At 41.1% G+C, this 12,679-nt stretch overlaps 1 protein-coding gene across 8 annotated transcripts in view; it reads left to right on the top strand.

Moving 5' to 3' along the window:
- DAAM1 (dishevelled associated activator of morphogenesis 1) overlaps window positions 1-12,679 on the top strand; it is a 159,814-nt gene that overhangs the window by 59,410 nt on the left and 87,725 nt on the right. For all 8 annotated transcript variants that reach the window (XM_079769870.1, XM_079769874.1, XM_079769875.1 and 5 more), the window contains one exon: window positions 4,385-4,603. In XM_079769870.1, the coding sequence (XP_079625996.1) occupies window positions 4,421-4,603 (183 nt within the window). In that variant the 5' untranslated portion in view covers window positions 4,385-4,420. The remainder of the gene's footprint in view (window positions 1-4,384; window positions 4,604-12,679) is intronic.

A 12,679-nucleotide genomic window follows, 5' to 3' on the forward strand; every position in this document is an offset into this window, starting at 1 on the left:
TTAGACTTATCTACCGCCACTAAGGGGTCAAGTGGGATGATTCCTTTGGCTTCCTGTTTTGGTCTTTGTCTAAGAGACTAGGCTCTGAACAGAGGCGTTCCAGACATGTGTTTTAAAAATGGTTGCTTGTTGGAAATCTCAAAGCTTTGCCATCATCTGCAGTTTAAGTTTTGGTTTAAAAGGACTTTGTATTTGGGTTTCTACAGAGGAACTAGCATCAAACTTGGCCTTTGGGCTTTACTAAGGTCTTTAAACACACATCATCTGTTAAAGGCAATATTTTGTCATTAAAATGATTTCAATTAGTTTCTTTTTTTAAATCTTAACCCATGGATATTTTTCTATTGATTTTCAGAGTGGGGACAGAGCAGTGAACAATATATGCAAGGCCCCTGCCCCATGAAATAATCAAATAAGATAATTTTGTTGGTGGTGGTGGGAACAGTACCAGGAGTTAGACCAGTGGGGCCAGACTGGACCTGGGTTCAGCAACTTGAGTCTAGCTAGGAAAGAATTCAGAGCCAAGATTCAAACTATAAGAGAACATTTATTTAGGAAATCACAGAGATGGAAGAAATGAGTGGTAGAAAAAATGGCTCAGGAAACAAGGTACAGAGGCAAAAGAAGGGGCCTCGGGTTTGGGAATGAGGAGGGAAATGGTGATATGCCTAGAGGGAAGGAGATGGAGATGGAGAGGAGGGAAGACTGATGGGTTTGCTCCCTGGAGGGAGAGCTCCCTGGGTCCTCTGTCCTAAAGGTTTTAAGGGCAGAGATTTTAGGGGAGGTCCCAGAGGAAGATCTTAGAGTATTCAACAGCTTTCCAGGTGTGTCCTTTCAGGGTCTAGGTCGGGGCCATGGCAGGGGGTCATTATCCAATGCAGCTGGTCCTAAGGTCAGCCATGGCATCACTTGTCTGGTTTTGTTGCTTTTGGGGGCCTGGAGCTGAAATAGAACTAAGGTCTACATGTATCTCTAGGGAGGAAAGGTCAGGGAGTCCAAACCACTAGACCAGCAATATACTAGGTGAGGAAGGGTCACCCTGGGGACAAGGTCTTACCCTACAATTATCTGTCCCTAGGCACCTGAGGTTTTCCACCCTGGTCACCTTCTGTACTTGGCCCATCGTCCTTGCTCTGCTAATATCTGTCTAACTGCCTACCACAATTTCAAATAGTGGTAACTGCCATGAAGAACACCCAGGCTAAAGGGATAGAGAGTGACTGGGGCATGGGAGGAGGACTGTTGCATATAGGTATGTCTTCTCTGAGAAAGTGAAATTCATACTGAGGCCATAAGGATAAGGATGAGTTACTGTGCACAGATGTGAGCCAGAACATACCAGTAAAGGGCACAGCTGATGCAAAGGTCCTGAGGTAGGAACAAACATGGCCAGTGTAGTTGAAATGCAGTTACTCATAAAAGAATGTTACATGGTGAGAAGAGACAGACAGGGGCCAGATTTTGGAGACCCTTAGCTGCTGTTGATGGCCTTTGCATATTCTTATAATTACAGTGAATAGCCACAGAAGGTTTTCATAAAATAAAATTAATACCTAATAATTCAAGATCCAAAATGAATCAAAGCAAGCTGCTGGAATTGAAGCTGGAATTGGCACCCAGTGAAAATCTCTACTTTCTCCCCCATCTCCCATCTAATATTTGGGATACCTTACACCTTAGGTCAGGGGTCCTCAAACTTTTTAAACAGTGGGCCAGTTCACTGTCCCTCAGACCGTTGGAGGGCCGGACTATAGTTTAAAAAAAACTATGAACAAATTCCTATGCACACTGCACATATCTTATTTTGAAGTAAAAAAACAAAACGGCAAAAACACCCGCATGTGGCCCGCGGGCCGTAGTTTGAGGACGCCTGCCTTAGGTAGAGCCAGGGACTTCTCACTTCCATCTATCCCATTCATAGACATTAGGAAGTTCTTCCTTATGTCTTCTTATAAAAGCTACTCATTCGTTTTAAATTTAACCTTGGGGATGACACAGCTCTGTTTCTCTTTCTGAGTATCAGTCCTGAGACCAGTTCAAGGATAGTGCAAACCTCTGCCTGCCCCTCAATTCTTCAGTTCCTATTCAGAATGTGCCTGCAGTAGTGTTAGCCCTGCATCAGGGCATGCTGACATTATCAGGATGGTGACACTAATAACATAGTCTGATTATCTGCAATCCACTCTCTGTGAGGGTGCTCAGCATTCTTTGTAGTTTCTCCAGCAAGGTCGCCTGCCCACAACTCTAAAAACTAAAAGAAACAGACTCAACAATTTGTTCTCTCTCTCTCTCTCTCTCTCTCTCTCTCTCTCTCTCTCTCTCTCTCTCTCTCTCTCTCAGAAGAGGCTTTTAAATGTGGGATAAATCCAGGCTCCTCACCCTGGGCTGCAACTTCTCCATACCAGCACCCCTCTCTAGTTTGACTCTCCATTGCTCCTCCCTGAAATTTACACCACTTCTTCTTCCATCTTCCCTCCACAGATGATTTTTCCTCCTCTGCCCTTATAAAATCATGAAGGGCCAATTCACACACCCTTCCTTTTCCTTTTTTTCTTTCTACTCTGTCTCTTTTTAAAATTTGAAAATGGACAAACGTTATACATGTGTGTGTGTGTGTGTGTGTTTGTGTGTGTGTGTAAAATATAAAAGAATGTTTCCTTTCTTGCCTTTTCCCAGTCCACTTTCTCTTTCAGAAACAGGAATTTGTTGTGTATCTTTCCAAGTCCTTTGCTATGCATTTACATATAAGTAATTTGGGTTTTTGCTTTTTTCACTTGACAGTATGTTTTTGCAGGCCAATACATGTAGTTTTAAAAAACTATACAATCATTAAAAATGTTTTCTTTTTGGTAAGAATTCAAACCCAAAGGGTATAAAGTGAAAAGGAATAGTTCTCCAATTACCTATTTTTATTTTGGAGGTTATTGCTGTTAACACTTACATCTTACTAATAAAATCCTCGGTGGTCCTCATGCCGTCACAACCCATCACCAGGAGGCGGGGCCCTGTGGCTCCATGCGGCCTGGAGGCGGTGCATCAGGGTGGCACTCTGGGACTCAGGGCGTCCTGCACCGCGGGCTGGGTCCCGGGTCTTGCCCGATTTCATGCGCCGGGTCACTAATATATTCATAAATGCTTTAAAACATGTAATCCTGTAATATGGTATATATGTCATATAGCATCTTGAACATTTTTTCATATCTAGATACACAGATGCCTGTTCTTTTTAATGAGTACAAAGTATTCTTTATGTGAATATACCATAATTTATTTAACCATCTCCCTATTAGTAAACTCACTTGTATCTTTTATGTTTGAAAATCTCTGACCCTTCTAGCTCATGTTAAATCACACTTCCTTTGTTATAAATTTAAATTATTCAACACTAAACATTAACTGAGTACCTCCTATCTTCCCAGCACTATGCAAGGCACTAGAGCTGCCAACATGCTTAATACTTAGCTCCTTCCCCCAATTTGAGTTATCATAGTCTAACAGGAAGACACACTCCTAAAAAACTAAGAGAGAAAGTGACACGAGCTGGAATGCCTTAGCTGTATATTATTAGTTCTACTTGGGGAAGGTAAAGAAGGAAAAGCTAGAATTGAACTATAAAGGATGAGGTCTTCTGGGGGCAAGGAAGAGACAGAATTCATACACAGAGAATAACAACAAAATGGTTTGGCAGGAAAGAGCATGTGATGTACAAAGAATGGCCAGTAGCCCAATGTAACAGCAGCACCTGCGGTGGTGTGGACTGACCGGCGTTGTGCTGTTTGCCCATCAGTTTGCCATAGGAAACATTCAACAATTGAATAGAAGGACATGTGCTCTTTGCCCAACTGGACTCCAAACCCCCTTGGGTTACTCTCTCTATGCCCTGCCATGCCTCCAGTGCAGAGGGCTCTTTCTTGAACTGGTCAGATTTAAATATATATATATATATATATATATATATATATATATATATATATATATACACACACACACATATATATACATATATATATATATTTACATATACTAGAGGCCTGTTGCATGATATTTGTGCAAGAATAAGCCTTCCTTCTCCTGGCTTCACTCCCAGCCGCCCGGGAGCCAGCACGTCCCTGCTCCTGGCCCACCTGGAGCCAGCAAGTCCCAGCTCCCCGGCCGCCCGGGAACCGGCAAGTCCTTGCTTCTGTCAGGAGCACCGCTCCAGTAGCTCCCTCCGCCTGCATATTGCAAATTTACCTCCATCTTTGTTGGGTTAATTTGCATACTCACTCTGATTGGCTGTGGGCATAGCGGAGTGATGGATAATTTGCATGTTTCTCTTTGGGAAATATATATATAATCGTATTCACTTTGCACTCTTAACCATGTCATGTCCCTCTTTTTGCAGAGTGTAGTCACTCAAGAAATAGAACAGAATTCAGCCATGGCCCCAAGGAAGAGAGGTGGACGGGGGATTTCATTCATCTTTTGCTGTTTCCGCAATAATGATCACCCAGAAATCACGTATCGGCTGCGAAATGATAGCAACTTTGCACTTCAGACCATGGAGCCAGCATTACCCATGCCCCCTGTGGAGGAGCTGGACGTCATGTTCAGTGAACTCGTGGTAAGTTCCATCCTAACAGTGATTGGAGCTAGGAGGGAGAGGAGAGGATATGAGTGGTTTGGTTTTGTTAGCCATGGACTTGCCCTGCTTCAGTGACATGACCTCAATCTGTCCCTTATGTCTGTAGCCCCACTGTTAGCACTGAGCCTGTGGAAAGAGAGAAGGAAGAAGGAAGCATTACTACATTAAAGGGCCTCCTGGTGCTTTAAGTGGAGCGATTTAAACCTTTAGGTCTTCAAATATGTGGCAGTACTGCATCCTAAGTTATCCTTTCTAATTCTTCTCCATCCCAACCTGATCCTGTTCTGTGTGCACAAACAGTTCCCTCACCTGCCTCATACCTCATGGGATTCCCTAGTGTTTCCTCCATTCGCACTTCCAGTGTACAATATTAATGTCTTTTTAAAAATTAGTCATACTACCCCTCCTGTCCTTGACCCTTTGATGAAAGACATTATTACTTAAGCACAGTATAATGATTTAGCCTAATGATAGGACTGCAATAATAACTGTTGTGGGAAACTTTTTATAGATACTATCATATTTGAGAGTCCACTATACTGAAATGAGAGATGTGTCTGATGTAGGATCCAATAGCTGTTGTGAGAACCTTTTTATAGATACTACTTTATTTTAGAATCCACTATACTGAAATGAGAGGTGAAGCTGGTGTGGGACCCATTTACTTAGAGATGTAAGGGCTATCTTCAACTTAGCTTTTCAAGCATCTCCGAAGTAGTGTTTCTTTCCATCCCATGTTTCAAGAAGATATTATGGCACTGACATAGTGATTAGGAAGACCTTCCTTCCAATTACTGCTCTGACTTTATTATCTGTACAAGTATGGAAAAAGCATATGCCTTTTCTGAGCTTGTCTTCTGGGAAGTGGAGGAAAAAATAATACTTTCTCCTAATTTGATGTAATGTTTAAATGAGAATAATAAATGGCCCAATGCCTGGTCCTCATTGGTGCTCAATAAGTGTTACATTAGTACTCTACCCACCTCAGTTACCACTGGCATGTTATAATGGAGTTAGTTCTAATCAGACCATTTGTATTATTGAGTAGATAACAGAGAGTGCTATTGTTTTGCATGACTGTGTCATAAAAGTAATATTGGCTGTGTCACTTCCCTCCAGGGGTATTAATTGAACTGATTGTGTCACCTCAGCTCTTCTAGACCAGAATTCACCTCTAAGCTTTTCCTACAAGAGAAGTCAATATGAGGGAGTATTATGCATGAAGCTGTTATTTGAGTTCCAGTCTCCTGAGTAGATTAATGGGCCTATTACCAACCAGAACTGGTTGGCAAAAAGAAGAGATGACTCTTGGCAGCACCTTTGTACTTTATGATATTGAATATTTCAGTGTTTCAGCAATCTACCCTCTGCCATCTTCACTGCATACAGACTCTGTTCTAAGTGTTAATGAGGATGTTCAAAATAGAAAACTGGAACCTGCTCCTAAAGAGCTGACAGTTTCAGTAGCATAAAGGGGGCCAATAAAGGTATAATGCACCAAAGGAAGAAGCACAGCCCACTTAAGCTTAGATTGTGTGTAAATGGGTTGTGGTGGTGTTGGTGATGAGGAGGATGGTCAAGGAAACCTTTCTGGAGGAATTGAGTTGTGAGGAGCGATTGAAGGTGAGAAGGGAAGTGGAGGGGATCAATATTAATGACAGTCTTAGTCATCTTAAGCTAGATTTTTCTGTAGCAAAATCTAAGTGGTTACAGCAGCAGATGAAACCAGTGTGGGTCAGCTGTGGTTCTGCTCCTCTCCATCTTCTATCCAAGACCCAACCCTGCTGGAAGAGGAAAGAGAGACATGATACTTGGGGTGGTAAATACTCAATACAATATATAGATGATATATTGGAGAATTGTACACCTGAAACCTTTATAATTTTATTAACCAATGTCACCCCAATAAATTCAATAAAAAAGAAAAAAAAAGACATGGTAAACTGCAAGTGGGTTTTAAGCTTGCGCTTGGAAATGACACATGTGACTTCTGCCCACATTTCTTTGGCCAAGGCAAATCACATGGCCACTCCTGAGTTCTCAGGGCAAATGTATCATCCTTCAGTAAAGACTGGCACCATAAGTCACCCGGCCAAGCCTGAGGTCGTTGGTGCGGGTGGAGGACACAGTCTTCTCCTAGGGATGGGCAGTGAACCACTTGCCATGATGGCCACCAAGAGAGCAATAATGAGGCATTGACAGGCTTGGTTTATTTCCCAACTTAAAGCATTTTAAAATCAAAAGTTGACCTAAGAAGACAGATGTTGCTGATAGGTGAAGACCTCCTTGGTGGTTGTGGAGCTGGTGGGCAGAGCTTGTACCCTCAAAGCATCCACATCCACTGTCCTTTCAATCGTGTTCTGTCATCCTCCCCAAATAAGACCTGAGCCAGGGCCTGTGTGGTGGCAGCTCCATGTACGTCTTGAAGACAGCTCATTGTTGTGTCTTCATAAGGGAGAAAATTCCATGTTCTGCCTTAGTGATGTCTTTATTCTGTGTGAAAATTGTCTACAGCTGTTAGTTGTTAAAAAGCCAATGCCAAACCAGAACTTGAGGCTGAAACCATTGGAAAACAAATTATCTTGAGGTTTGTATCTGTCCTGGTGTGTAACGGATGAATTTTTGTCTACTTCTGATTTTAGGGACTTAGACCACAATCTTTCCAACTGCCAAAGGTGTCCTGGGACAAGGAAGTGGACTCAGAGCCACTGGAAACCTCTGCCCTGGATTCTCTTGAGCAGTCACAGAAGCAGTTCTGCCTCTGCCAATTCCCAGGAGAGGGAGGCCCCGTGGGGAGGCGGAGAGTGCATGGCCTCTCGAGTCAGACCACTCTGCAACTTAGCTAACTCCTTTCAGGTGGTCTCTGTTGGAATTTGAGTTTATTTTCTTATCTATAAAAGAGGGGGTTATACCCCCTCTCCTGTAGGTTGGTATGAAGATTAAAGCAGATAGCGTCTTTTAAAGGGCTGACACCTAGTAGGTGCTGTACATCCCACATCCTAGTGTAGGGAGATAATTCACGTGTTTTCTGGGCACAACACTAAGCATATATCCCAGACGTTTCCTTTTCTTGAAAGCTAATCTGCGTGCTGTGAGCGAGCCAATGTGGGTCCCAACTTTCAGGCCATTTTACCTTTGTATCTGTTGGAAAGCATCTCATCAGAGCTGGTTGTTGTAAGCTAGTTTCCTTGGCCTTGTCAGATGAGTTACTCATTTAATGTTTTTAAAAGTGATACTAAATAGGTTACTTTGAGAATAGCTTACTGCAACCTTATCGTCTCATAAATAAAGCAGGCCTGTATGGGAGGTCAGCCATGTGAATCTTTAGAGAAGGTGGGCAGCAAGGAGTGCCTTGTTCTCTAGCAGGTTCCCTGTCATAGCGGGAGAAACAGAATCAATCCAATTTCAGGAAGCAGTGGTTTCTGGAGGTCCCAGTCCCACACCCTGCCTATTTTTTTTTTAAATAACAACTTTATTGAGATATAATCCACATGCCATATAATTAACCTATTTGAAGTGTACAGTTCACTGGCTTTTAATATATTTACAGAATTGTGCAATAAATTTCAGAACATTTTTTATCACCCCCAAAAGCACTGTCACTCCCCATTTTTCCCCAACCTGACCATCTTTTGGCAACCACTCTCTGTTTCTGTGAATTTGCCTATTCTGAGCATTTTGTAGAAATGAAATCATGTAATATGTGGTCATATGTAGTCATTTGTGACTGGCTTCTTTCACTTAGTATAAATGTTTTCAGGGTTTTTATCCTTGTTGTAGCATGTATAAATACTTCATTTCTTTCTATTGCCAAATAATATTCCAGTGTAAGGACATACCATATTTTGTTTATTCATTTATCATTGATGGATTGATGTCAGTCTATCATGAATTATGCTGCTATAAACATTCATTCACAAGTCTTTGTGTGGAAATATATTTTCAGTTGTCATGGAGTAGAATTGCTGGGTCGTATGGTAATACTGTTTAACTTTTGAGGAACTGCCAGACTGTTGTCCAAAGTGGCTGCACCATTTTACATTTCCATTATCAAAGTATGAGGGTTCCAGTTTCTCCACATATTTGCCAACTCTTGAGAGTTTGCATAACCTCTGCTAACCATACATTTTATGCCTGTTATACAAAAAGTATCAATACTTTTTTCCTGTATTACCTTCCCTGCCTCATCTCTGTCTCAGGCACAAGTCAGAATCATAACCAATCTGAGACCCAACACCCATCCCATAAAATAAGATTCAGCTGAAGTCTTGTCTTTTCTACAAGCTTTTAAAGGTCTTAGGTTATCCCCACCAACCTATTTGAAGAGTTCTAGGCATGACAACTCTATACACTGTTTTTACTCAAGCAACTTTTCCATGTCAATGTTAGTAATAGGAGATTAATTGGCAGACCAATTCTTTTGATCTGTATAGGTATTAAGTGCCTACTCTGTGCCAGGCCCTGAAGTAACTGGTGAGCAAAACAGACATGGTCACCCTAACTGGTTTGGCTCAGTGGATAAGAGCGTCGGCCTGCGGACTCAAGGGTCCCAGGTTCGATTCCAGTTAAGGGCATGTACCTTGGTTGCAGGCACATACCCAATAGGGAGTGTGTGTGCAGGAGGCAGCTGATCGATGTTTCTAACTTTCTATCCCTCTCCCTTCTTCTCTGTAAAAAATTAATAAAATATACATTTTCTAAAAACCAGACATGGTCCTCATGACTTTGAGGGGCTGGTGAGGGAAATAGGTAACTAAACACACAGTCTTACCCAATATGACCAACTGCTATGAGATGGGGTATGCTCAAGCAGTACATTTTGCTGGGAATAACCTGTATTTTACCCCTCTCACTGCCCCCCGCCCCCGCCAATCTTTTTTTTTTTTTTTTTTGCAACGAGAAAGTTTCACTCACAAGTCCCGTTTCCTTCACCTTTAACCCTCTTGCTAGGGAGTAACAGTGCCAGCTTCTCTTCATCCTCAGTTTCTCTCCCGTTCTGTATTTCTCTGAAAATCAACCTGCTTTCAGAAAACACATATTCTGTGACCTGAGGTGCTATAAATGTCATAGGAATGAGCCCCCTTTGGGAGTTCTGCAGTTGTGCAGCTATCCTTGTGATTGGTGGTGAATGTCTAGTTCATCATGAAATCTCAGCGAGCCCACTTGTCTGTAGATAAAAGTTGATTCTCCCAGCTTTTTATTTCCATTTGCTGATTCCTTAGCTTAGCTCGCAGATCATTCCAAACTTGCTGGGGAAGGAGGATACTATTTACTGACACCAACCCCCAAGCCCCTCAGGCACCTAACCCAGTGTGAAAGGCTTCCTGGAGGAAGTGACATTGACGGTATGGCATGAAAATCAAGAAGGAATTATTGAGGCAAAGAGGAGAGAAAAGAGTGCCACTGACCATGAGAACAGCATGCATAAGTGCTGGGAGGTGAGAGAGAAAGTGTGGAAGATTCAAGGAGATGAAAGTTCATAGAGACGGAGCATGAAATAGAAGGCTCTGAGCACTGGGGGCTCTGAGAAGTGAGCCTGAGAAGGGTGTTGGGGTGGTTGTATTGTTGGTTAAATTATATATCTCAGACTTTTTCTGAACCAGAGGAAAGTACCTCTGCTTTTTAAAAAAAATTTTTTTTTCCAGTGAACTAAATATACCAAAGTGTTTTGCCACCTGGTTATATTACAAAACATAATGATTGATTTTTGCCTTCTCTGTGAAGTTTCGGTAAGTTTAGCAAAAGGTGTTATATCTTCCAGAGTAGATTCTGAGTGTGTTTCCTTTGAGTCCAGTTGTTGAGGTGAAATGCCTTCTTGTTACAATTCATACCTCCTCTGGCTACTTTAATTTTGAAATAAAATTACTAGAAGTTCCCTTTCCCTTTTCTACTCAATGCATAGGCTCCTGCATACACCAGGAGTTGATGGACTAAGGGTTTCCTACAGAATATTCTCTGGGAACAGTGATATTGGACTTGATTTCTCCTCTCAGGTTTCCTCTGCTCTCTTGCCTTGTGAAACATATAATATCCCACTGCTTTTCCTGGTGAGATTTTAGGTGAGAAACCAGACAAGTCTGGTTATTATTTTTGAAGTGTACTATAGTAAATCACATGTCTTACAACACACACATTGTATACCTGGAATCAGTTTTATAACTGATTAGAGGGAAACTTTCATTTCTAATATTGTACATCATTTCTAATACTGTACTTTCATTTCTAATCACTGTGAATTTATAGCTAGTTGGAAATAATACGCAGTATGCCCCCAAATTTTCCTAAGCCTAAAATAATACCAGTTCCATTTTCCATGTGTGTTTTTTTTTAAATATATTTTTATTGATTCAGAGAGGAAGTGAGAGGGAGAGAGAGAGATAGAAACATCAATGATGAGAGAGAATCATTGATTGGCTGCCTCCTGCACACCCCCTACTGGGGATCGAGCCTGCAGCCCAGGCATGTGCCCTTGACCAGAATTGAACCTGGGACCCTTCAGTCCACAGGCCGATGCTTTACCCACTGAGCCAAACCAGTTAGGGTTCCATGTTTGTTGTTGTTAATCTGCCTTTTTCCAAACCCAGTTCTTAGTCCGCCATTTATTTGGCCAATGGGTCTCATGTTCTGGAATAATATAGAGTGTTGTGCCTTTCAGGAAACGTTAAAATATTTTTTAAAAACTTACTGAGAAATTCTTTACTGGTCATGAATACTATTTATACCATTTATACTACTGCGGATTGTCAATAGAAGTTAGAATCTCAATGAGGAAGGTAGTGATGATGGATACTGTAGGATGATGGCAAGATTTGTATCTTCATAAATATAATTACTTACTGTAGGCCCATTTTATTAAGTACTGAGGACATTCTTAACATTGTAACCAGCATAGAATTTGAGAAATGAAGATAGAAGGAATGAGAGAATTTAGTTGATGTTTCAGAGTTAGATGAATTCACAGTCAAGGTAAGCTGTGCCAAGTGAACTCCCTTGGGGACCTACATCAGTAATCTCTTCATTTTTTCAGCATATTCTGAAGTCACTTTGGTATGAAAGAAGCTACAGGAATCCAAATTAGTCTCATGGATTTACCAGCATACAAATTTTGTTCTTTTACTAGCCATGTGAATTGTTACCCATCTTCTCAGGCTGCCAACATAATATTTTATTATTATTACTAGGGCTATTTTAAGCTCTCTTAAATAAAAAAGAAAGCTCCGTTTTCACCAGAATTGATGAATAGTTTCAATACTTTTTATCTCTTTATTTTTAACACTTTCCTTTTATACTAAGACCATGATTAAGAATAAAAAGTTTCTGCCTTGCTGGTGTGGCTCAGTGGTTGAGCGTTGACCTATGAACCAGGAAGTTGAGGTTTCCTGGTCAGGACATATGCCCAGGTTGTGGGCTCGATCCCAAGTGGGGGGCATACAATAGGCAGCCAATCAATGATTCTCTCTCATCATTGATGTTTCCTTCTATCTATTTCTCCCTCTCCCTTCCTCTCTGAAATAAATAAAAATATACGTGTTTTTTTTTTAAGAATAGAAAGTTTCCTACAGGAGCTACTATTCAGTTCCCTGTCTCCAAGAAAGATGAAAAGATTGGGTAGCAAGAACATACAATTTTAACCCGATTGAAGAAAAAAGAAACTGGTTGTAAGGAGCCATAATTTAAATCTATTGTTTCTTAATTAGAATGTGAAGGATTGCTCAGCAATTAAGCAGAGGAAATCAGACTTCAAAGATATAACTAGAATAGTCTCAAAGTTTCTGTTGTTTGGAAGCTCAAAATCAGGGTCTAATGAAGGAATTGATATGAAAATTGTTCTATTTCTATGAGGTTACAAATTATTTTTATTTGATAAACCTATAAAGGTCAAAAGAAAAAATTCTGTTTAGGTAAAGGACGTGATTAGTTGACAGAGAAGAAAAAAATGTTGGATAGATCTCCTCTTAACACTGTGGCATTTTTGGATAAATCAACTCGATGAGTACATAGAAAAATATTTAGAACAGCATGGAAATATGCAGTATATCACAAAGGGAAGTGGGA

This window comes from Cnephaeus nilssonii (genome assembly GCF_951640355.1).
Source record: "Cnephaeus nilssonii genome assembly, chromosome: 4".
In the NCBI taxonomy this organism is placed as follows: domain Eukaryota; kingdom Metazoa; phylum Chordata; class Mammalia; order Chiroptera; family Vespertilionidae; genus Cnephaeus; species Cnephaeus nilssonii.